Genomic DNA, 26543 nt, shown 5'->3' with positions numbered 1-26543 from the left:
TATAGTTAAAAGACAGATCAGAAATTTGGTATTAGACATAGCAAAGCTGCAATGCTTATTAAAACATTTAAATGTGTATGCCAAGTGCTTAGATGGACATGTACCTGGAAATAATCTGAATGCCAAAATATTCAAACTCATGCACTTAAAGCTATATACGATCAATCTAAATTAGATTGTGTTTTGTGTACCTAAAGAGCACAAGAAATCTAAGAAAAGAGCTGTTCAGACTATGGTGGGACAGCAAGAAACCAGCAAGAAAGAGGAAAAAGGGGTGGTCAGAGAGACTGTAGATGGAATTCTAGACTATGATATACTGGAGCCAAGGTAAAGAAAGCATTTTAAGGAAAAATGAGGGCTTTCTGATATTAACAGTAACTGCAAAATCAACTCATCATTCTCAGACTAGGTTAATGTTAAAAAGAAAACAAAACACATTTCTTTAAACGAAAACATGAGCAACAGATATTCCTTACCTTGGTCATTCCTGGTAAATCCACAAGTGTCAGATTGACAACGTTGGGTGAGAAAACCTTAAGATGGATTGGCTCAGGGCTTACTCCCTAAAAATGAGTTTCAAATATATTACAATCAGCATTGAATTTCAATTAATGAAATGCTAAAGTAAACTACATTCAAGTACATAGACTTTAGATTCTTTAAAATATTTATTAAACTATGGTTCCTAAAATTTTTCAGTAATAGAAGCATAATGAAAGATGAATGAGAAGGCAGCCAATCATAAAAACAAGGATTATAATCCTATCCAACCCCATACCACTAATATATAAAATTTCTTCTCCCTAAATGACTTCACTTCCTTTTCTATACGCATATGCCATTTTTTAAAAGGGCTTAACAGATTACACGCTTAACAGAAGAACAGTGCATTTCATTTATCCAAAATGATGTTCCTGAGCTGATGGTGCTGAGCTGAGAGAGGAACAGGTAAGAAGCTATGCCCATGAATTTGATCTCAGATATCTGAACATCAAGCGGCAAAAGTGTACACACATAGAGTCTGCTCAGGCAAAAGTACCTCAATTTTCAGATCCCTGAGACAAAAAGCTATCCCTGACATAATCTAGTCCTAATTATGAGCCTGTCATAATCCAGGCTCAACCTGGTGTAGGGAATTTAGAAAGTGTGGTGGCAACAGTAGTGACTTCAAGGTACTAGCTTAGAGTCTGACAGTGAGCAAAACAGTCACTGAAAAGAGGCAAATATTTTCAACAGGTCAAAAAACAGTGCAAAAATGCATTTCTGTCAGGAAATAACTTCTGTTATCACAGGACCTGGCAACAAATATATACTGGATATTACTAATGGCTCAGGATCACTTGTGAGATTTAAAGTTCTTCCAGATAACACAGAACAGCAATATAAACAAAAGGATTCACAATAAAGGGTACAAAAATGATTTAAATGAGAGCGATTGTGACATTAAAGGTATCTTAGAATACTTGATTTAAAATTCTCACATTCTTAGAAAGTAAATATTTTACTGTAATCAAGTACTATGTAATTAAAATCACACAATATAAATATTTTACATGTACGAAAGTTTTAAGGTGTATAAGTGTATGCACGCATGTGTCTGATAATCTGTGTTAACTGTCAACTTGGCAGAAACTAGAATCACCTGGGAAAAGGGCATGCCTGTAGAAGACTGTCTTTATCACTCTTGAATTGGAAAGACTCATCTGAATTGTGAGTGGTACCTCAGCTATATAAGTGGAAAAAGACAATTAAAAATTAGTATGTACCCATGCACTCAATGTTCTTTTCTGACTCTGAACATAACGTAACCAGCTGCTTCAAAAGCTTTTGCTGCTGTGACATCCCTGTCACGATGGACTGTATCTGGGAACTGCTAAATAAACCTTCTCCCTTAAGTTGCCTTTGTTGGGGTATTCATCACAACAATAGAAAAGAAACTATGACAGTGTGTGCTGCTGGAGATCTAACCCAGGACCTCCCCCAAACAAATGGCCTATCAATGAGCTATGTCCCTAATTCTTGGTGTTTGTGAAACTATTTTTGTGTGTAGCTAGCTCCTCCTGCCTCTAACTCCCCGATGCTGGGAATTCGGATATAAACCACCACAACTTACACAAAGATAATTATTCAGCTAGGTTTTTTTATGTTTGTAAAGTATTCTATTTTTAAAGAAAGATTATGAATTATAAACAAAGTTTGGCAACACACAGATTTTTAATTCCCAGTTACTTAGGAAGCTGAAACAGGTGGATCCCAAGTTCAAGACTAGCCTAGGTAAGTAATGCAGTGCAACACTGTCTCAGAAGGAAAAAAAGGCTTTAGGATATATCTCAGTGGTAGAACGCTTACCTAGCATGTACTAGGCCCCATATTCAACATCACTACTGGAGGGAAGGAGATTTAAGACTTTGAAATGCGCTTATATATTATTATATACAGAAGATGTTCAGCAGTATATTTACTTTTGTTTAAGTCTTCCAGGTCTTAAACAGTGCCTACCTTATTATTCCCTGAAATTCTTTCGGTTTCATTTTCAATTTCTTGTCGAATTTCATCAAAATCTGTGTAAAGCTAAAAATTGTTGAAACAAAAAGAATCATATTCTAAATAAGATCAGTTCTTAAGGGGTGGAGGCCACATTTAAAGAATATATATGGATCTACTTCAGAAGACTAGTTCACAATTTCTCATGTACATATACATTTTTCTAAGATTTGTTTCAAAGTTGCCTGATCTTACAGTCCTTAAAAATCTCCGAATTGGAATGGGTCAAGTCATATTAAACTGAGGCTAGAAATGTTACTGAGACAAATTTTATTTTAAGTTTACAAAGTAAACAAATTTGGTTTTATTTCAAAAAAAACATTGCCAGTAAGAAACTATATTCCCTACTATCCTACAAAATGTTACTTTCTATATGTTATTTCTTTATATTCTTGAGTGATTACCTTGTTTTTGGTGTGAAGAAATTTACCCCATTCTTCTGCTTCAACTCCTAGAGAAAGAAAAATTCATTTCTTAGAGACTGGAAATTGGGTTTTATTGTTAGGAATTAAAAACTAACACAATGAACTGCTTTTCACTGACAACAAAATACCAATTGTCTCAATTTTAAGACTGATAAATACACATTCGCATTTTTTAAAGCCCAGACTACAAAGGCAGGCCTAACTTCAAGTAGAGTTTCAAGTCCTCCCAGCATTTGAAATCTAGTTCTTACAAACTGTTTATTTCCTATTGGTTTGTGATTAGGATAACTGATCATTTCTTTCAACAATTTTATACATGAAAGCAGTTTATCCAACGAAAAATTTGAAGAACTATAGGAAGAAAAATTAAGAATCCCAAAGAATAATGCAAAAGCAAATCATATATAACAAATGTGTATATAACATTAAAGTTTAAAATATGCATGCAACATAAGAATGAAATAAGCTAATTTTCCCATTAAAAAAAACTTTGTCTTTTATTTGGTTTTTCTGTTGGCTATATATTAAGCTCTCAGTGACAGGGCATTAACGGCTTGCAGTGCACACTGTCAAGGTGATTGCTCTCAAGGCTAATGAATGATATGAATAAAAACAGAAATACGTATGTACTGTAAGGACCCAGCATCCTGCTAGTTTTTAGTCAATCTACTCCTCTTGACAGCTTACCCAAGCACAGCTATTCTACTCCCACCAAATTCAGAAGCTTAAAATAGCTTAATGATTTAAAATATTTAATGCATATGAGTCACCTGAAATAAGATATTCTCATAAACATTTATTTAGATCTTTGTTGGACTAAACATTAAACCAGATCCTACTTGAAGCTTAGGACCTTCTTCCAAGAAGGCTCTTTGAAGGAGGAGACTAATGGAGGTCACAGAACTCACAGAGGCAGTATCACATACCACAGGGCTATTTTTAATTTAATTAGCCATACAAAAGTTTCACTGTCTTCACGATTATGTTTTTGTAAAAATTAAGGTAAATTCACTACTAAAAAGGCCTGCATGTTAATGCAATGCCAAAACACTAACAAGAACCTCTAAAACCTGCAGTCAATGTGGACAGGCAAATAAAATGGAAGGAAAACAGATGCGCACAGCCTGGAAGGGTACATAAGCACACATGCACGCATTCTAGAAAGAAGGGCTAAGAACAAATGGATAAACCTTTAGAAAGGTGTCTTGAGTTTTTCCATGTAGCAGGGTCTGTAGTTAAAGAGAAATAGCACAAAGTAATTTTAGTGCTTATCCCTAAAACTTTAAATTTCTAAAACACTTAAATGTGTAGAACCATGATCATTTCAAATGCACATAAGCATTTAATTATTCAAAACTTAATAGAAATTATTTTACTCTCAAAAAGTTTGCCTGAGCTATTTAAAAGTCTACTGCGGGAAAAGATAAAGTGTCTGGTTTAAAAGAGTGCAGGAGATATGACAAGCACATCCTCTGAACCCTTCAAAATTAGTAAATAAATGCAATTAGCCTATTTGCTAAAAATGACTGTTTCTGAGGGTATTTTCTTTGCGTTTAGCAAACACCACAAAACATTAATTTATGAACTCAATCCAGCAGGATCTAGTGTCACAATTCTTGCACTTCCCGTTAATTATATTCATTAAATACAAAGTATTTTAGCCAGTTTTCATAGACCTCAGGTTAAAAGTACTCTGTTTCATCTTACAATACACTGCTCTTAACACATTATTGATAACTGGGGCTCTCTTATGTATAAAACCTCAAGAAGTTTTTATAGCTTTTATACCCAGTATGAAAGGGAATTTTTTAATGCAAGAGATGTGTTTATGTGTGTAGAGCTAAAACAACACTGACATCTAGAGGGAACCTGAACAAAAGAAGAGTAATCTTGGGAACTCGGGTCCATGGCAACAGTGGCACGGTTCATGACTAATTCTGAAGCAACCTTCCTGTAAAGTCCACTGGACACAGAATCTGTGAGGCTTTACCTTCCATGACTTTAAACTAATAAAAAGTAAATAAAAGCAGATTTATAAAATAAAAAAGAACCACATACAAAAAAGTCTTGGGTTTGTTTTTATCTTTTTGAGAGCTTTTTTTCCCTTTTCTTCTTCTTTTGTGATGCTTTCTTCACAACTATTTAAAACCAAACTGTATGTTGATCTGCTCCCTTAGCTCTTAATTTCTACAAGGCCAGAATGATTTGGTAAGCCTAAATTGCTTTTCCAAAGGAGAAAGTGGTATTGATAAGAAGGTAAGAATAGCTAGTAAGGTGGCTCAGGAGGTAAAGGCCTCTCTGGCAAGCCTAATTTCCAGAGTTTAATCCTCAGGACCCACATGGTGGACGGAGATAACCAATTCCCCCAAGTTGTCCAATGACTGGGGCGCACTTACAAGAACAAACACATACCACACCTACACACATATTCACTCATAAATAGAAATAGAAATAATGGTTAAAAAGAGCTTTTTAAAAGAAAAAAAGCCAAGAATTATGGTAGAATACGAATGAAATTTAATACTCAAATTCATATTTATTTTATACTCTAAAGTAGCTATCACTTCAAGGAAGGGTGGAACACAGTCTATATTTTTCTTTATATATAAGGAAATGCACATATGTAACAGGGACTAAGCTCAGGAGTAATAGATTTGCAGATAAAAAAGGGCAGTTTTACTGGCCTGCCCACACATCAACAAAACATGCTGGACATATAAGCAAAATGACATTAAGGAACTGACATGGCTAACTTGATTTGAGAAAACATGATATCTACAAATGGTCTCTGATAGACAAACTGCCCTTTCAAAATGGCTGAGGGAAAAAAAGGTGACTAGAGTCATATACTTCCTGAAAGTCTTGGTTTAAGGTATTAGGTAATGTGTTTGATGGAATTGGTAAGGATGAAATTCAGAAATTTTTATTCTAGATATTTGAGGCTAAGCCACAGGTTCGTCAAGAATGATTAAACTCAAGGTTCGAACTTTAAATAATCTGGGCATAGTCATGCATGTCGTATTAAGAGGATCACTGCAAATAAACCACCTGGTTCACACAGTAAATTATAAGTCAGTAAGGGCTATGTAACAAGACTTTGTCTCAAAGTAAAATAAATAAAACAAAAAAAACTTCAATAATAAACACTGAAATAAAAAATAAATACTAGTATATCAAGAAGCTACTTAGCAATTAAAAAGTTTCCTATTTAGCTGACAGTCAATTATAAAATATACTTACTAATATCTATAAGCCCATTAACTTTCTTCAGTTATTTTGGAGTCCCTGTTTTCAAGGCATAGTAGATGCTCAAGACAGGTTTCTCCCCTACTTTAATAAAATTAGAGTCATCACTACAATGTCTTCTATGACAAACGAAGGGGAGAAAACCAGAAATCACGAAGCACCCACCTCGGGGCAGAAGATAAACAATGAGACTGCACTGAAGATAAATCTCTCCAGCTGGTGCTCTGCACAAACACCGTGGGCAAGGCAGAGCACATCCACAATGTGAGGACACAGTCTATGTCAGACCCTGAACTGAAAAGGATCACTATTTTCAACCATTTCAAATCTCACTAATATGATTAATATGATGCATATATGTACCATAAACTATTTAAAATTTCTTAACAGAGAACATTTCTTAAAATACCTTAATTTTAAAAGATCCAGCTATATACAATCATGACAATATTCATACTCTGGTCTTACCATTCATATACTCTATTTAAAAACAAAAAACAAAAAAACCCATCAGGCCAGGCAGTGGTGACACACACCTTTCATGCCAGCACTCAGGAGGCAGAGGCAGGCGGATCTCTGTGAGTTCGAGGCCAGCCTGGTCTACAGAGGGATTTCTAGGACAGACAGCCAGGGCTACACAGAGAAACCTAGTCTCAAAAAAAAACAAAATAAAACAAAAAGAAAAGTACAAGTAGTACATGCTATAGAGGTGAACCTTACTATTTAAGAAGAATAAAAATTAGTAACACTTTAAACGTTTAATCTCTTCTTACAGTTGGACATGGCAGCACATCTGTAATGCAGGTACTGAGGTAGATGCAGAAGGATAGAGGATCTCAAGTTTGAAGTCATCCTTAGATTCTGAAGATAATTTAGACTACCCTGTCTCACAAAACAAAGAAATTCTTCTATAAGTAATAGATAGTCTTTCTCTTAGGACTAATGGAAAGTATAATCAAAATTAGTGAGCACATGATGAGCCCAAAAAATGGCAAGTAAAACAGGACTTTTTTTTTACTTTAAGTAACTGATTTCTATTTAAAGACAGTTTACTAAGCTGAATTATTCAAAAGGGACTATTACCAAAAACTGTTCAGCATTTCCAATCAATAAAAATTGTTTTATATGAAAGATTAAAAGCACTCCACAAGATTTCTGATTTTGTTACAGCCACTATTTCCAATTTACTAGCCAACTTTTTACTTGAAATTCATTATCTTAAAAATAGAGAAAAACAGCATAACATTTTAAAACAATTCTTACTCCAGTTCTGAAATTTACCATTTTCTTCTCCAGTTGTTTTTCGTTTATCTTCTGGTGAGACGTGAACCAGCTGCAGAATGAGAGGTCTCCGGGTGACCACACCAGTCCCTCTGGGAAGAAGGTCCCTCCCCACGAGGCTTTCCAGCACTGAGCTCTTTCCACTGCTCTGAAAACAGAACACACAAGAGCAAAATAAATGAGCTTTCTAAACAGATTCTACTAACAAAGCAACACACACAAGTTGAACAACTCAAACTCAGAGAAAACAAAAGCCCACACTTAAAATACATAAAAAACAGCCCCTCGCTCCAAATTATTCTACTTTTTGACACTCTCTTAAGCAAATCTTAAAGCCTATATGCTATAGGTACTAATAATACATAACTATTTCACTTTAAATGGGACATTATTAACTATATTTTTAATGTAGTGAGCAGGCATTACATTCTCTGGTTAGTTTTTGTCAACTTGCCATAAGCCAAAAATGTTTGGAGGAAGAAACCTTAAAGGAGAAAATACTTCAATCTGATTGCCTATAGGTGAGTCTGTAGGCCATTCTCTTGACTAATTACTGATGGGGAGTGCATAGCTCCCTGGAACAGTGCTGCCCATAGGCAGGTAGTCCTGGGCTGCATAAAAAAGCGTACTGAGTGAGCTGCATACAGGGAGCAAGCCAGAAGGCAGTGTTCTCCCACCATTGCTGCTTCCGGTCCGTGCTCTAGCTTCCTGCTCTGACTTCTTTCAGTGAGGGAATATGACTTGAACGTTGTAAGATTAAATAAACCCTTTCCTCCCTAAGTTGTGTTTTTCACAGCAATAGAAACCCTAACTAAGAGTTGATTCATGATCACAATACTTGTAACCTGATATTACCCTCTCTACTGCTCTCCAATCCCCCTACTGAAGCAATGGTCCTTGTTTACTTTCCTGGTTTCTGATGTAACTACAGGCTATGTTACTCATAGCTGAAGATTTGGTGCTAGCTTTTCTAGAGAAAGTGGCATTTGTATTTCTTGGCCTGGGGTTACCTCACTTAAAAAAAAATGTACACACACACACACACACACACACATTTCTAGCCATTTACCTGCAAAGTTCATGATTTCATTTTTCTTTACAGCTAGATCCCATGCCACAGAATATATGTACCACAATTTCATTATCCATTCCTCAGTTGTACAATATTTAGATTGTTTTCCTTTCCTAAGTACTATGAACAAGGAGGCAATAAACATGGCTGAACAAGTACCTGTGGAGTATAATGTCGAGTCTGCTAGGCATATGCTAAGAAGTGGTATAGCTGGATCATATGGTAGGTTTATCTTTAGATTTTGAGAATTCTCCAAACTTATTTCTACAGTGGCTAAACCAGTGTGCAGTCTCACCAACAATGAACGGACCCCTCAATCTTGTACCTCCCTTTATTATTTGTTATAATTCTGCTGAGCTTCCCTGTTCAACCTGGGTACCCTCCTGTCCTGTTCTTTAAAAGACAAGCTCCGCCCATGCCCAATTCCCCTCTCCCACCAAGACAAGCTGAAAACTGATTTCAGTCTTCCCCTCCTCCCCCCCCCCCATAATCTCCTTACCCTTATGCCCTTCCCAATACCCACTTAATAAACTCTATACCCAAGCTCTCTCTGTATGGAGTATCTGTCTCCCACCAGTCATGGGACCCGCCAGGGTCGCACTGCCATAAATCTTTCAGTTGTTCCACTGATCTTTGCCACTCTGACTGGGGGTAAGATGAAATCTAAAAGTTGTTTTGATTTTCATTTCTCTAATTACTAGGGACAATGAACATTTTTCTATTTTTTTTTTTTTAGCCATTTTTTTCTTCTTTTGAGAACTCTCTATTCAGGTTTCAGGTTCAATTTTAGAATAAATTTATTTTTTGTTTTTGTTTTTATTATTCTTTATATATTCTGGGTATTAATCCTCTGTCAGATGTATAGTTGGCAAGAGTCTCTCCCAGAAGTGGGCTTTCTCTTCACCCACCTGACTGTTTCTTTAGCTGTGCAGAAGCTTTTTAGTTTCATGAGGTCCCACCTGTCAATTGTTGGCCTTAATTCTTGGGCAAATGGAGTCCCATTCAGGAAGTCCTTTCCTGCATCTGTATCATGTAGGGCACGGCCTAAGTTTTCTTCTAGCAGTTTCCGTGTTTTAGGTTCCAGGTTTAGGTCTTTGGTTCATTTGAAGTTAATTTTTGTGCAAGGTGATAGACAGGGGTCTAATCTCATTTTTCTGTATGTGGAATCATTTTCCCAGCACCATATTTTGAAGATGTTTTCATTTTTCCAGCATAAGTTGTTGGTGTCTTTGTTAAATGCTAAGTGGCTGGAATTATGCTCATGTGTGTTTTTAATTTTGTCCCATTGGTGTAAATGTCTAGTTTTGTGCCAATATTAAATTGTTTTTACTACTATGGCTCTGTAATATATGTTAAGATTTGGAATTGCAATCCCTCCAACATTGTAGGGCTTTGTTGTTGTTTGCTTGTTTTGTTTGCTCAGGATTGTTTTAGTTACCTTGGGTCTTTGGTGGTTCTGTATGAATTTACGATAGTTTTATCTAGTTCTGCTAAGAATGAGATGAGGATTACACTGAGTCTATAAATGACTTTTGGTAGAATGGTCATTTTTGTTTGTTTGTTTTTCTAGACAGGGTTTCTCTATGTAACAGTCCTGGCTGTCCTGGAAAGTGCTTTGTAGACCAGGCTGGCCTTGAACTCACTGAGATACACCTGCCTCTGCCTCCCAAGTTCATTTTTACAATGTTAATTCTACTAAACCATTGAGTATGAGATATCTTTCATTTTTTAGTGTTTTTCTCTATTTCTTCAAAGGTTTAAAGTTTTCATTATAGAGGCCCTTAATTCCTTGGTTGGGTTTATTATTTTAGGCTCTTGTGTTCATGACCTCCTTGGTATGTTTGTTGATGGTATACAGAAAAGCTGTTGATGAATACAAGCTAATTTTGTATCCTGCCATGTTGCTGAATTTGTTTATGGCTTCTAGAAGTTTTCTCAGAATTTTTGGGATGGCTAATCTACAGTATCATCTGCAAACAAGGATACTTTCATTTCTTCTTTCCCTACCTATATCCCTTTAATTTCTTTCTCTTGCCTTATTGTTCAACTAGTATTTGAGGCACAGTATTGAAAAGGAGTGGACATAGTAGATATCCTTGTTCTGTTCCTGACTGTGGGATTGCTTCAAGTTTTTCTCCATTTAGAAGAAGTTGGCTGTAGTTTTTTCACATGTAGCTTTTATTGTGTTCCCTGTAGCCCTACATTTTCTAGGGCTTTTATCACAAAGGCATGTTGAATTTTCTCAAAGGTTATTTCTGTATCTTTTGAAGGTGGTGATCATGTGAACTTTGTCTTTTAGTACATGTTTGTGATCTCCTTTTGTGACTTGCAAGTGTTCACTATCCCTGCATTTCAGGGAAAATTTTATATGTGTGTGTGTGTGTGTGTGTTTAGGTATATAGTCTTTTCAATGTATCTCTGCATCCTGTTTGCAATTATTTTATTATATATTTTTAGTATATGTTTCTCAGGAATATAACCTGTCATTTTCTTTTACTGTTCAATCTTTATGTGGTTTGGGTGTTGGAGTGATACAAGCTTTGCAGGAGGAATTTGGGAGTTCTCCTTCTGTTTCTATTGTTCTGAATAGTTTAAGAAATAAAACTATTGGCTGTATTGTTTTTGAAAGTCTGGTAGAATTCTGCTATGAATCCATCTGGCCCTAGTCCTGGCCTTAAAAAAAAGCTGGGAAGTTTTTTTATTACTATGTTAATCTCTTCACTTGTTATGGGCTGTTGACTTCTTAATGTCAGTGAATTCAATGAATCTAGAAAATCAACCCTTTCATTTAGATTTCATAGAGCGCAGGTTTTTAAAATATTTCCATAATACTCTGAATTTCTTTAGTGTCTGTTATTGGTTAGCTGAGCTAAGGGTTGGTGAATTTTGTTCCTAATCACAAAGAACCAGCTTAGTTTGAATCTTTGTATTTTTTTTGCTTCAATTTCATTGACTTCAGCTCTGTTTTACTATTTCTTGCTTTTGAATGGGTTTAATTTGTTCTTGTTTTCATAATTTTTTGTGTTGTATTATCAAGCCATTTATTTGCGCTCCTGTTGTGGAATATTAATTTAAGATATGTAACATTTGTTTATGCTGTGAAATATTTACTTAATGATGGAAAGATGCATTGCATTCTTTTATGTTGCATTTGTTTAACTCTGTGAAGCTGTGTTACTTTGCCTGTCTAAAACACCTGATTGGTTTAATAAAGAGCTGAATGGTCAATAGCCAGGCAGGAGAAAGGATAGTTGGGGCTAGCAGGCAGAGAAAAAAAGGAGAAGAAATCTGGGAAGGAAAGATCGAAGAGCATGAGAAAAGGAGGACTCCAGAGATGAGCACCTAGTTAGTTATACAGCAAGTCATGGACTAAGAAGTAAAGAAAGGTAAAAAGAAATAGAGAAAGATAAAAGCCCAGAGGCAAAAGATAGACGGGATAATTTAAGTTAAAAAAAAAAAAAAAACTGGCTAGAAATAAGGCAAACTAATGCTGGGCATTCATAAAAAAAAAAAAAAAAGAAAAGAAAAAGAAAAAAAAAAAAAGAAAAAAGCCTCCTTGTATGTATTTATTTGGGAAATACACACTTCCCAAATAGGGCTGCTTTCTGTTTGCCACAAGGTTGTTCTCGTTTCATTTTTATTTAGTTCCAGGAAGGTTTTTTTTTTTATTTCTTTCTGGATTTCATCTTTGATTTAATTATCATTTAGAAAGTAGTACTTTAATCTCTATGAATCTGCTATTTACTAGAGTTTTTTTTCCTGTAAATTTTATTGCATTGTGTTCAGATAGGACACAAGGAGTGCTTTCAAACTTTTAAAATTTATATTTGTTTTAGTCTAAAGTAGACCAGCATGTGGTCTTCCAGGTGCTTTCATGTGCTGCAGAGTAGAATATGTATTCTTTGGTGTTTGAATAGAATATTATGTAGATTATCTTTAAAGTCCATTTGATGTATAATGTCAATTAATTCTCACATTTCTACCTATTTCATACCCAGATGATTTGTCTACTGGAGAAACTGAGGTACTGAAGTCATTTACTGTAAATGGATTGATGCTACTCTTATTTATTTATTTATTTATTTATTATTTTAGTTTCTCAAGGCAGGATTTCTCTGTATAGTCGTGGCTGTCCTGGAACTCACTTATGCAGACCAGACTGACCTTGAACTCACGGAGATCCACTTGCCTCTGCCTCCCCGAGAGCTGAGATTAAAGGCATGCACCTCAATTACTGGGGCCAGTAGTACATTTTTAATAAAATTGGGCATTCCTGAGTTTGACGCATGTATCTTTAAGGTAGTAATTTCTTCTTGGCTAATTGTTCCCTTGGTTAGAATAGGACGTCCCTCTTTATCTCTTCTGATTAGTTTTAGTTTGAAGTCCCTTTTTGCTTTATTTTAGCTTATAGTTAAGGTACAGCATGAAGGGAAGTTCAGACAGGAATTCAAGGCAGGAACTGAAGCAGAATCAATGCAGAAACACTGCTTACTGTCTTGCCTCTCGTGGCTTCCTCAGCCCACTTATATAACCCAGGATCACCTGCCCAGAGATGGCACCATCGCCAATGAGTTGGGTCCTCCTACATCAATCATTAAGAAAATGTCCTACAGACTTTCCCAGATGATACGGGAAGTCCTTCTATCTATGTGTTGCTTTTATTGGCGAATGAATAAATCTGTTTTGGCCAGTGGCTTAGCAGAATAGGACAAGGCAGAAATTTCAAGCAGACAGAGGAGGAGAGAGTAGGAGGAGTCAGATAGATGCCATGGACCCGCCAGAGGGGAAAGACACGAACTGCCGGTTGGAACATTGCCAGTAGGTCACAAATCTCGTGGTTAAATATGAAATAATGGAAATGGATTAATTCTAGATGTAAGAGCTAGCTAGCAATACGTTTACGTGATTGGCCAAGCAGTGACTTAAATAATATAGTTTTATGTGTGATTATTTCGGGAGTCTGGGCAACCGGGAAATGAACAAGCGGACTCTTACTACACCCAGTGGCCAATTTTAGGTAAGTATATTCTCAATCCCTCTTTCCCTAGGTTTGTGTTGACAAAAAACAAAACAAAAACCCAACACATGATTATTTAAATTGATGCAATCTGTATGGATGTACATAGACTCCAGTAACTTATTAGCTCCTTACACCCACTTCACTTAAGCTGCTACATTTAAGAGCATACAGATTTTAAGTGCTGTTAGGCTGTGTAAATAAGACGGAGCCAAATTACTTTCAGTTTGCTATGAACTTTGCTACTTCAATACATGGTCATTGAACTTTGCTACTTTAATACATGGTCATTAACAGTTTGCTTAAATTTGCATGCCTTCTGGCTCAAGGGCTTTCTCAGTTTTTCAAATGCAATGTTTTATGCTTACTGGTTTATAATAAGACTCTTTATTCATACCAATGTTTCACTTTTTGGGTGTGACTATGTTCCAAGTTTTTGATTTGAAATTTACAATGCTACAAAACAGTTCCATGGATATTCTTCATATACTTTAATACAAATTCAGCATTTATTACCTTTCAGCTTTTGCCCTGTACACACATTTCCTCTAGCCGTCCCATGTGAGTTAATCACAGGCATCAGGGCATTGTAGGGGACCCAGCAAGCATCATGGCAGACAGGGAAACAATCGGTGAGAATGAAAACTTTGTTTAGCCTGACTTAGTTGGTTTGGATCAAATTAGAAAGTCTGATGCCAGATGGTTTTACTGTCAACATATTTAAATACAGTACAAGTTGGAAAACAGTTTCCAGGCAACAGTCATTCCAATTCCAGGTGCACAATAAAATATAAGGCATGATTACTTAGAAACTCCTTTGCAATGTACATGTGGTCATGAAGACAGGTTCTATAGCTTAAAGGCCTAGGACCTAGTGTGGTTTCTGACTGACACAGCCAAAAAGAAATAGAGGAATTTCTAGATTGATCCAAATCACCAAAGTTAAACAAAGAGATCATCCACCTAAACAGACCCATAAGAAATGAGAGAAAATGGCAAAACAAACAACAAAATCCAAACACACAAGCCTAGATGAATCCTATCAGACTTTTAAAGAAGATTTATAGTGAATACTTCTTAAATTATTAAGATAAAGGGGAAAAAAAGAGAAGAAGTACTTCTAACTCCATAATGAAGCCAGTATCATCCTAATACCAAAACCTGGGAAAGACACAACAAAGAAAGAAAACTACACATCAATATCCCTGATAAACATCAATTCGGAAATCTGGAATAAAATACTGGCAAGCCAAATACAAGCATACATTAAGAAAGACAGACAGACAGACAGACAGACAGACAGACAGAAAGATTCAACATGACAAAAATGGCTTTATCCAAGAGATTCAAGGAAAGTTCAACACACCCAAGTCAATAATTTAATAAAATAAATGAACCTAAAGACAAAAATCAATTATCGCCGGGCAGTGGTGGCAAACGCCTTTAATCCCAGCACTAGGGAGGCAGAGGCAGGCGGATCTCTGTGAGTTCGAGGCCAGCCTGGTTTACAAGAGCTAGTTCCAGGACAGGCTCCAAAACCACAGAGAAACCCTGTCTCAAAAAAACAAACAAAAAAAAAAAATCAATTATCATCTCAATAGATCCAGAAAAGGTTTTGTCAAAATATAATATGCCCTTATGATCAAAGTCCTAGAAAAGACTGGAGGGAACATAATGAAGGCTATAGATGACAAACCACAGCCAACATTTACCCTATATGGGAGCAGGGATCAAAGCAATCATACTGAAATCAGTAACCAGACAGCGCTATCCACTATTCCTATTCCAGAAAACACCAGTTTGCACAATATGGCAAGAGAAAAAATTAAAAATTATCCCTATCTGCAGATGATATATCATACATAAGAGACAAAAGTCCCTCCAGAATTTTTTTTAACAAGGTGACAGGATACAGAATCAACTTACAAAAACCAATCATTTGTCTACACACCAACAACAAATACCCTATGAAAGCACAGACATATCCCCATTCACAACAGTCTCAAAAGAAAAATAAATAACCGAGTAAAAAAGACCTATACAATGAAATCTTTAAGTCTCTAAAGAAACTGAAGACCCTAGAAAATAGAAACCTCCCAAGCTCATGTTATATAATTCACATAGAATTAATATTGCAAAATGACTAGTATGCAAAAAATATAGATTCAATGCAATACCAATCAAAATCCCATCTTAGTCTTCACAGAAATAGAAAGAAAAAATTATAAAATGTATATGAAACCACACAATATCCCAAATAATCAAAACAATCCTGAGCAAAATTTCTAGAGGGATGATCATTCCAAATTACAAAATATATTATAGAGCCTAAGTAAAAAAAAATTATGGTAATGGAACAAAACAGACATGTAGACCAACAAAGAAAACAGATATAAGGACATGTAACTATAGCTATCTTCTGATATTTGACAAAGATGCAAAAACATAGATTGGAGAAAAAACAGCATCTTCAAGAAATGGTACTAAGAAAACTTGACATCCACATGTAGAAAACCAAAATGAGGTCCATATCTATCACCTTGCACAAAAACTACTCGAAATTGATCAAAGACCTAAATGTGAATTTTGAAATGCCAAAACTGCTAAAAGAAAACATGAGTAGTACCCTACAGGATACAGGCATAAAAAAATGAGTTCTAGATTCGGGCTCTATTTGCGTAAGGATTAAGATCAGCAATTGACAATTGGAACCTCATAAAACTGAAAGCATCTGTACAGAAAAACAAAAACAAAACCAAACAATTGCATGAAGAGAAAACCCACAGAATGGGAGAGAATCTTGCCAGCTATACTTCTGAAGGAGGCTTAATATCCAGAATATATAAAGAATTAAAAAATAAAGTACCAAAAAAAGACTCATTCAAAAAATGGACAACAGATCTAAACAGGCAGTTCTCCAGAGTATATGTTCATCATCCTTAAGACTATGTATATATACCACATTTTCATTATCACTTTGAAGGCGGAGTGATCGGACGCTTAAAAAAGGAATCCCACACTAGCTCAGAACTAAAAAATAGACCTGTGTTTATTAAAAGGTAAAACTCACAAAGTCAGGATTCTCTGCTTACACGATGGAAAAGATCAGATCCAAAGCAAACCAAACAGCAAACGGGGCCCAGGGGGAAGCAGAGGGGAAGGGGCCAGACGCCTTCTGCATCCAGGTAAATAGTCTGAGGTCACGTCCCAGTAGGCGGGTAGTTGCTAGCCCCACACCTTCCCGCAGCATCACTTGTCGGGGATTTAGTTTGTCTCCTTGTTCTAGTGGTTGTGAGTAAAGTGCAAGGAACACTGCTGAGCAGGTATCTGTGTGTAGGATGGTGAGTCCTTTGGGGACGTGCCAAGGAGTGTTAGAGTTGGGTGGGACATACAGAAGACTTGTTTTTAGCTCTCTGTAAGTTTTCCAAACTGATTTCCACCAGTCTGCAATTCCACCAACAGTGAATGAGGGTTCTCCAATCTTTGTTGCCTTGTTGATCTCAGGTATTCTCATTGAGGTCAGATGGAACCTCAAAATTAATTTAATTTGCATTTCCCTAATCTTAAAGATGATGAACATTTTTTTTTTGACAAATTTCTTAGCCACTCTGATTTACTCTTTGAAGGTAAATGGATAGATCTAGAAATTACTGTATTGCGTGAGGTAAACAATACCCCAAAAGAAATACATCATGTTCTCTCTCATCTAGGGGGGCAATTTAACAGAAGGAAATGATATGAAGGGGGAATGAGAAAAACGTGGGAGGTGTTAATTGGAGAGGGAGGTAGGAAGTCAATACAGAAGAAGGAAGAGTGACAAACAACACTAAGGATGTTTGGAAAAGCCTTAAAAATCATATTATTTTTTGTTTACATAAAATACATATAAGTGTACATATATAGACATAAAATTATGCTATGTGGGTTGACAATGCCACCTCAAGAACTACCAAATAATCAGCCTAGTACGAGCCATGAAAAACCTCCTTTTGAGTTGTTGGTCAGGGCAATTCAAGAGGCTTCTAAAACAACCTAAACCATTTTTGTTGACCTTGGTTGCCTACCAGAGGACTAACTCGGAAAGGACAGGAAGGTCCTACACAAGTTTCCAAGGGAGGGAAGCATCCAATAGTCCTACCCAGCTATGATGCTATGAACCACAATGCCCAGTGGCAGGGTTTCCCTTAGGAAGTTACCAAAAGCTAACTGTACCGAATAAACCACTCAACAAAGAAATCATGCCCGGTATTGAAGACCTACCCAATTACTTGGGGCTACCGAGATCATGGATCTTATAGGGGAACCTATTACCATCACTTTACTCAACTAGGTAATTCCTAACTTCACTCTAAAGTATTTATCCTTGTGCCCAAAGATAAGTGTAAATCTCATCCCTCATCAAAGAAAATTTTCTTTGCAACATACCAAGACCATTACAGAAAACCGTAAAATGCAAAGTGAGTTCCAGGACAGCCAACAGTCAGGGTTACACAGAGAACCCTATCTCAAAACAAAACAAAAAAAGAGAAAGTGTGTATCTCAGAGGTACTCACCTAGAATGCACAAATTTCTAGGTTTTATAAATTACCCCAAAATGTCTCCATTTCCCTCAAAATGTCTAGTCACTTTAATCAGTAGGTTAACTAATAATATTTACTGAACATAACACATAACAATTACCATTTCATGTGACTAACATCATTTAAGTTGAGTACATTTATAAGACTGCTATTAGGTTTCATTTTGTCAAGTGAATTATTTAAAACAGCAGTCAAACGAGGGTACACGCCTGCAATCTCAGTACTTAGGCAGCCAAAGCAAAGGTACTACAAATTCTAATCTAGCATGGATTCCAAAGTGAGACTATCACTCCCAATTCCCCCAAAAGAAAATAAAAATTATGAGTATACTTAGGTAAAAAAATACACGACTGAATGATAAACCAAAGTGTTCGTCTTTTCTGCTTTTTTATACAGATGCAGACATAAAATATTCACTGCCCTAATTACACTATAAAAAAACACATATATGGTTTTGAAAGCACATTGAAGACAACTAGTAACAAAGGGAACAGTAGCTAAGCACTCTAGGCACATTAAGGCAGGCATTATTTTTACATTCATAGGGTTTTTTGTTTGTTTCTTTCTTTTTAAAGAGTCCAGTTAACTATCTACCAAGTTTGAAACACATTTCTTGTTAATGTATGTATCAAAACATACAGACCAAACAACACACGTTTATGAATGAGTTTCTGGTCCTTCTTTTCTTGTCTAGATTTGAAAATGTATGTAAAATTAGCTTCTTCAACAACTGGCCACATTAAGAGGTTGTTTTCTGCTGGTGGACTTACAACTACACCTCCAGAAAGTCTGCAGGACAGCTACCATACAAAAGCTCTAGAGGACAACGTTACAGCTGACATGCTCTGACAATAGGTCTTACTGCAACTCTTTCATCTCCACCTCCAAAATGACCAGATGTCATGGTCATTCTGTAGCTCCTTAACAATTGTATGGTAATGGCACTTACTGTGCTTTCAACTCAATCTAAGAAAAGCTCTTTCACGGAAAATGTCTGTACGAGTTTCAGCCCTTTTCACTAATAACTAACATTAATTCATCCATGACACATTAACCAAGGCTGAGTCCGTCACTTTTTAATTGAGACAGGGTCTCACTATGTACTCTTGGCTGGCCCTGAACTCAAGAGATCCTACTGCCGCTGCCTCCTGAGTGCTGGGATCAACTTTTCATTCAACTTTTTAATCCATAAGTTTATATTTTTCATTACATACAATAGACTCTTAAACCCCTGCTATTAATGTAACTGGGTAACAACTCATTTCTTTTTCATTTTATTTAGAATAAATTTATAGAAATAGTTCCTGTAATATCTATTTGCTTAAATAATTCTCATAGAATTCTTAGAAATATTCAATTTATCAGTTAAATTAACATGCTTTTTTCCTTACAGCTATAATGCTCTACCTAAGGACAAAACAAAACCTATAACATTAACATACTCTTTTTACACTGAATAACTAATGCACACATAGCTCAAAATATTAACATGTCAACTCCCATAGTCCAGGCTTTCTAAAATGTTTTACTGCAGCCATCAGTAAGGAATTTTTATTGACTATACGATTCTGGATCATAAAAGACTCAGATATTTGATAAGACCAAATTTATATCTACAAAAACTGCCACTCCATAGAGCTAGAGGCATAACTCACATTTACACTGTGCCATTTGGCACATACAAAGCCCTGGGTTCAAGTCTCAAGGTCCTAAGAACAGAGCCCCACCCCACTTTTAAAAAAAGCATAATACAACCCTGAGTCTACAAACAAGCAGTCTAACTCCATACAAATAAGAGACAAAACAAGTCATTGTGACAGAGTAGAATCCAACTGTAGAAAAGCAGACCAAGAGCAACAACAACAGTTAATCAGAGACATGACTCACGCACCAGTACAAGTAATCCTCAGTAGGATTAATAATGGATATAGTAGACTGCCCATCAAAAGTTAAGCCATGGGCTGGTTCAAGGTGCTGAAAGAAAAACTATCAATCAGAGTGGTGCTACCTATCATTCCAGCACTCATGCAGTTGATTCAGGATTGATAATTCAAAGTCAGACTGAGCTACAGAATTAGATTTGACTCAAAGAGATTTCATCTTGTCAAAATCCAAATAATCTTAGTTACAGAAATAAGAAAGCTAATACTAAAATTCACATGGATTGTTAATGGGCCCCAAATAACCAAACAATGTAGAATAAGAGCAAAGTAAACAAAGAAGTGTGGTAAGGACCTAAGAGTATACATATGAAATAAACCCATATATCTATGCTTAACTGATATTGAAAGATGCCGATACTATGCAATGAACAGAAGACTAACTCCTAAGCAAGCAAATGGTGCTTAGTCAAGTAAATAGGCATATATAAAAGATAAAGGTGGGCCCCCCATCACAGACAAAAATTTTCTGGAAATAGGTTAAAAACCTATGCAAGGTAAATAGACAAGCTAAAAACATTAGAAGAAAACATAATGAACCTCTATGTCTTGGAATTTAGCAACATGTTACAAGTCTAACAAACAAAGAAAAAGATCCATTTTATCAAGATCAAAAACTTCTGTGCATTGAAAAACATTAATTAGTCAGTGTGAAATGGCAATCTCCTGAGGAGAAGAAAGTATTTACAAGCATATTAGTAAGGCCCTAGTATCCAACTTATAAAAAACTCTAGCAATTCAACAATAAAAGGACAACTCCAACCAGCACATTAACATGTTTTGGATTATTAGGCACTAAGGAAAGGCAAAGCCAACCTACAATGACACAGAGTGCACACATTATCAGGATGGTGTAAAGACAAATAAATACTGATGAGGATAGAAATACTGATGAGTCCTCCTATACGGTTAGTGACAATTTTTATTTTATTTGTTTTTGTTTGTTTGTTTGTTTTTCAAGACAGGGTTTCACTGTAGTTTTAGAGCCTGGCCTGGAACTAATTCTTGTAGACCAGGCTGGCCTCAAACTCACTTTAATTCCTAAGTGCTGGAATTAAAGGTGTGTGCCACCACTGCCCAGCTAGTGACAATTTTTAAATGGTGCAGCCACCGTAGAAGTTTTATGGCCTATAATTTCAATCCTAGCTACTCACGAAGAACTGAAAACTGACCTGTACACAACACTATTTAGAGCAGCAGAAACAACCCAAGTGCCCATCATCACCTCAGAAGAGAACACTATTAACAAACGGAAGCACTTAAAAATCTGTATTATTAAGAGGTTGGAGAGATGGCCTGAGGTTAAAAACAAAGGCTGCTCTTCCAGAAGACCCGGGTTCAATTCCCAGAACACACAAGGCAGCTTCGTAACCGTCTGTAACACTAGGCGAAACGTTCACACATATAAAATTAAAAAAATAAAAAAAAGAAATCTGGGAGTGGTGTCTTGTCTGTCAAGGGAGCTGCGGCAGCTGGACTGCACGTTTCAGCCAATTCAGGCTACATGATGAATTCTTAGCCACCTTGAAATACAGAGTAGGACCTGTCTCTACTACCCCACCCCCAAAGTTCTGTTATTCCGTTTCAGCCCAAAACAAGCGGTTAAAAAAAGAGGGGGGGAGGTAAGAGACAGAGAATATCTCACATATCTCCGTTACTCTAGATATTTATTTCTTCAACACTCTTTTCACGTAAAAAACAAAATACTGGCTCATCTATAGTACCCCACGTGAAAAGGCCAGAGAATCTTATGCCAAATTTGGGTCACAGCCACAAAACTATAAACACCAAGCCGGGCGGTGGTGGCGCACGCCTTTAATCCCAGCACTCGGGAGGCAGAGGCAGGCGGATCTCTGGGAGTTCGAGGCCAGCCTGGTCTACAAGAGCTAGTTCTGGGACCGGCACCAAAGCTACAGAGAAACCCTGTCTCGAAACACTCCCCCCCCCCAAAAAAAAACTATAAACACCAAAGTCATGGAGTGGTACAAGACAAACTTGGTGCTCCTGCCTAACCTCAGAACTACAACTCCACACGGGATTGTATTTAATCTTGTGACGCTGTAACGCTCCGGGGCCGCCGACTAGCTTGCTACCCCTCGGCCCCACGGCGAGCCCTGAGCCGACCGCGTCCTCAGCCGCCGGAAGGAAGCGACTGCCGCTCACACGCCCGCCCGCCCGCCCGCGTCCCCCGAGTGCCCTTGGGCCAAGCCGCGCCCGGCCGCAGGCTGCAGGGCCACTCGGCCCGCTGAACGCACTAGACCCGAGGGGAGCACCGGGCGGCCGGGCGGCCTCCTTCCCGCGGACACCCGCAGGCCCTTGGCCCGGCCAGGCCTTGCCATCGCGGCCTCACCTCACCTGCGTTCCCACCACGACGATCTGCGGCAGCTGGATGATGTCGGCGCCCACCGTGTTGAAGACGTCCTGCAGCTTATTGATGACCGGGATTAGCGCCTCCATGGCTCGGAAAACACGGCTCCCCGACCCAGCAGGCCACTGCAATGAATGGGGACGCGGCCCACGGCCCCGCTTGCTTCCTCTTCTCCTCCGCCCTCTCCTCGGGAGCCCGCACCCATTGGGCCGGGCCGCCGCCTCCCAGCCCGCTCCCGGCAGGCCACGCGTCACGCCGGAGGTGGGGCGCAACGTCTGCCGGGAGATGTAGTTCGGGCTAAGTGGAACGCGGAGGCCTATTCCAGAAGCTTTCAGCTTTCGACCTTCCGGAGCAAGGAGAAGGAGGCTGTGACAACGAATTTGCGTCTACTCTAGTCAAAACACTAGGGAACAGCTGGAAGCATAATGGTTGTTAAAGTGTTAAGTATGAATATGCCTCCGGGAGTCGGGGCACACATCTGTAACCCGGCACTAGGATACTTAGGCAAGCGGATCACTAAGTCTGCACTACATAGTGAAATCCTGTTTCTAAAAAAAGAAAATATGAGAATCTCTTGATTACCCAATGTCATTTCCTTATGAGAACACTTTATGAGGAACAATCAAGGACATTTTAGGAGAGTAAAATCACTTACCTTAGTCCTAGCCTAGTGTGGCCACTGGAGGTCCCTATAGAACGTGTTTCTGTGAGTTGACAGCCAACACAAGGCTGAGAGGGTTGGTGGGAAAGAGCTAAGATGGGTCTGTACTCAAAGGTACCCCAGGAAATGGAGGTGGGGGGGGAGGCTCCTGGAGGTAGGCTGTAATAGGGTGAAGAATAAGTCTGGAGAGACAAGAATAAAAGGCCTAGGTCCTCACCAAGAGGTAGAATCCCCAGAGAGTAGAGGTGCGGTGGGAGGAAGGGTTCCACTCCTGCAAGCAGGCTACTTTGAGATAAGAGTAGGACTGGAGAGATCATAATGGAGATTAAGAAGCAAATTATATATATACATATATATAATTATGTATATATATGTATGTATGCAACTTTAAACAAAAAGTGTTAGCCAACTAATCCTCAGTCTAATACTAATATCAATCAATATCCCTGACCCGGGCTGTCATCAACATATTAGGCTTCATATCATTGAAATCACCTAACTCTTCCTCTCCCCACAGCAATCAAAGGCTCCTCAGCTAGGGGTGAGACTTCGTGCTATCTTCCTTCCTCCGTGCTTATGCCTTTACAGGTCTTGTACAGACTGTCAATCTCTGTTAGTTCATGTTCATCAGATGAGCTGTGTCTGGAAAGCACTGTTTTCCTGAAGCCATCCACTACCTCTGGCTCGTCTGATCTGTCTGCCTCTCTTCCACACAGATCTTTGAGCCTCCTTGCAGGGATGGTTGTCATATAGATGTCCCATTTAGAGCTGGACACTCCTATTCTCTACATGTTGACAAATTAAGTTTGTGTTACTTGTCATCCACTGCAAGAAGGACATTGATGAAGGCTGACCAACCTATAACTATAGCAATGTCATCATTAAGAAACCCATAATAGTAGGTTTTCCTCTAAGGTCCCAAGGTAGATCTAGTCACAAGTTATTGGCCTAATTGACAGTATCAGGTATGGATTCTATCTCCTGGAGTGACCCGTAAATCTAATCAAAGAGTGGTTGGTTATTTCCACGATGTTTGTGTCACTTTAGCACCAGAGAGTACTTCTTGCCGAGCAGGTTATTATTATCGCTCATAAGATTCACAGCTGGGTGCGAGTAATAATTACTTTTCTCCTTTAATGGCAAGAATAGCACCTCCCAGCACTATAAACACTGGCCAATAGGGACCAGGCTTCCAAATGTTCTATATCTCAAGTATGTGGTGTTTTTAGTAAAAGGGTCTTATGATCATGTTCTGGAAGGTAAGCATTGACAATAGCCTGTATTCACTATCCAATAGATCAAAAAAGTTAACCCATTCCTGGTATTGGAATTTTATGTGATAGCGTACCGTATCTAGTTGGGGTATTGTCCACCACTTATAGGGTAACTACATTTATACCTTTATATGTGTATATTTTATTTTATTTTATTTTTGAGGCAGGGTTTCTCTGTTTATAGCCCTGACTGCCCTGGAACTTGCTCTGTAGATCAGGTTAGCTTTGAACTCACAAAGATTACCTGCCTCTGCCTCCCTAGTGCTGGGATTAAAGGCATGTGCCACTACTGCCCAGCATATCTATCTGTCTGTCTGTCTGTTATCTATCTATCCATCCATCTATCTATATTATACATATATATGTACATATATATGTGTATGTGTATTTGTATATCTCTTAGAAGAATTATACAGTACTAGGTTTCCATATGGCTTTTTTTTTCAACTAGCCTTTATGTCCCCAAATCCCTCCTCTGTCCTGCCCTCCCATCCCCAACTCAATAATATTCCACCATGTAAATGTTTCACTTTCCATTCATCAACTGATGGACATCTAAGATGTTTCCATTTTCTGTCTATAAAGCAACAATGATTGTGGATTAACAGGTGTATCTGTAGCTAGAGTCATTTGGGCCCATGTCCAAGATTGGTACAACTGGATCATACTTGTTTCTAGCTATTTGAGGAACCCCCACATTAAATGATTTCCATAGTGGCTACACCAGTGCGCACTGCCACCAGCAGTCCCTTTTCCCAAATTCTTATCAGCATCTGAGGCTGCTTGTTTTTTGATTTCTTCCCTTCCTTCTCTCCTTTCTTTCCCTTCCATTTTTCTGCCTGTCTTTTAGTAAATGAGGTCCATTTTTTAACATTAGTTCAGAGTCTTTTTAGAAAATACTTTTTTATTTTATGTGTATGTTTTACTTGAATTATGTATGTGCACCATACTCATGAATGATACCTCAGAGGTCAGAAAAGGGTTTTGGGTCCCATAGAATGGGAGTCATATACAGTTGTGAAGCATCATGTGGGTGCTGGGAACAAAACATGGATCTTCTGCAATAGCAACAAGTGTTCTTGAAGCTAAGCAACATCAGCCCCATTCCTTATCTTGGACATATTGATAGGAGTAAGATGAATAGCAAAAAATTTTACTTCATATTTCCCTGATGGCTAAAATTGTCATTTATGTTTCATTTTTTAGTTACATGCCAGAAACCAGAGGCCTTGAGCCAAACCAATGACTCATGGCAATGAACATTTACAAGTAAAACCGATTGGACCAAAGGACATACTACATGACACACCATGACTCCCAGTACCACTAGGATGAATGAAGAGGTGTTGGAAAGACAGGAAAGGAGAGAAGATGTTTTTGTTTGTTTGTTTGCTTGTTTTTATTTTCTTTTGGGGGATGCTGCAGGAGGAGGCGATGATAAGGAGGGACTCGGAAGTGGATAGAATTAGGGTGCATGATGTGAAATTCCCAAAAAAATCAATAAGGAAATTATATTAAATGTAAAAAAAAATCCTGAAGCACTGAATGTGCTTAAGGGAATATAAGCAGTACCCTATATGATACGGATGTAGGAAAATCTTCCCGAGTAGGGCTCCATTTGTCCAAGAATTAAGGCCAACAACTGACAAGTGGGATTTCATTCAACTAAAAACCTTCTGCATAGTTAAAGAAACAACCAGGTGGGGCTGGAGAGATGGCTCAGAGGTTAAGAGCATTGCCTGCTCTTCCAAAGGTCCTGAGTTCAATTCCCAGCAACCACATGATGGCTCACAACCATCTGTAATGGGGTCTGGTGCCCTCTTCTGGCCTGCAGGCATAACACAGACAGAATATTGTATACATAATGAATAAATAAATATTTAAAAAAAAAAAAAGAAACAACCAGGTGACGAGGAAGCCTACAGCATGGAGACAACTTTGCCAGCTATACAACTGACAGATGAATATCCAGAATATAGTAAGAGCTCAAAAAACAGAGAATAAAAACCCAACTCATTTGAAAAATGGGACTAGGACATAAACAGATACTTCTCAAAAGAAAAAAAATAAATGACTAAGAAATATCTTTTTAAAAAAGGTTCACTGGGCCGGGCGATGGTGGCGCACGCCTTCAA

At 37.8% G+C, this 26543-nt stretch overlaps 1 protein-coding gene across 13 annotated transcripts in view; it reads right to left on the bottom strand.

Annotated features, from left to right (window-relative positions):
- The window catches only part of Dnm1l (dynamin 1 like), a 46022-nt gene extending 23327 nt beyond the window's left edge, over nucleotides 1-22695 (bottom strand). For 4 of the 13 annotated variants that reach the window (XM_057765171.1, XM_057765173.1, XM_057765177.1 and 1 more), the window contains exons 1-6: nucleotides 22461-22695; nucleotides 7479-7644; nucleotides 4160-4198; nucleotides 2949-2995; nucleotides 2500-2571; nucleotides 477-563 (exon numbers count right to left, since the gene is read on the bottom strand). In XM_057765171.1, the coding sequence (XP_057621154.1) occupies nucleotides 477-563; nucleotides 2500-2571; nucleotides 2949-2995; nucleotides 4160-4198; nucleotides 7479-7644; nucleotides 22461-22562 (513 nt within the window). In that variant the 5' untranslated portion in view covers nucleotides 22563-22695. Of the gene's footprint in view, nucleotides 1-476; nucleotides 564-2499; nucleotides 2572-2948; nucleotides 2996-4159; nucleotides 4199-6988; nucleotides 7102-7478; nucleotides 7645-22460 lie in introns of those variants that run through there. The other 9 variants (XM_057765172.1, XM_057765174.1, XM_057765179.1 and 6 more) reach the window with 3 other exon arrangements.
- Nucleotides 22696-26543: the final 3848 nt, after the last annotated feature.

The sequence above is a fragment of the Chionomys nivalis genome, chromosome 3 (genome assembly GCF_950005125.1).
Source record: "Chionomys nivalis chromosome 3, mChiNiv1.1, whole genome shotgun sequence".
Taxonomy (NCBI): Eukaryota; Metazoa; Chordata; class Mammalia; order Rodentia; family Cricetidae; genus Chionomys; species Chionomys nivalis.
The sequence above is the reverse complement of the archived record's forward strand: the minus strand, read 5'-3'. Positions and strand labels throughout refer to the sequence as shown.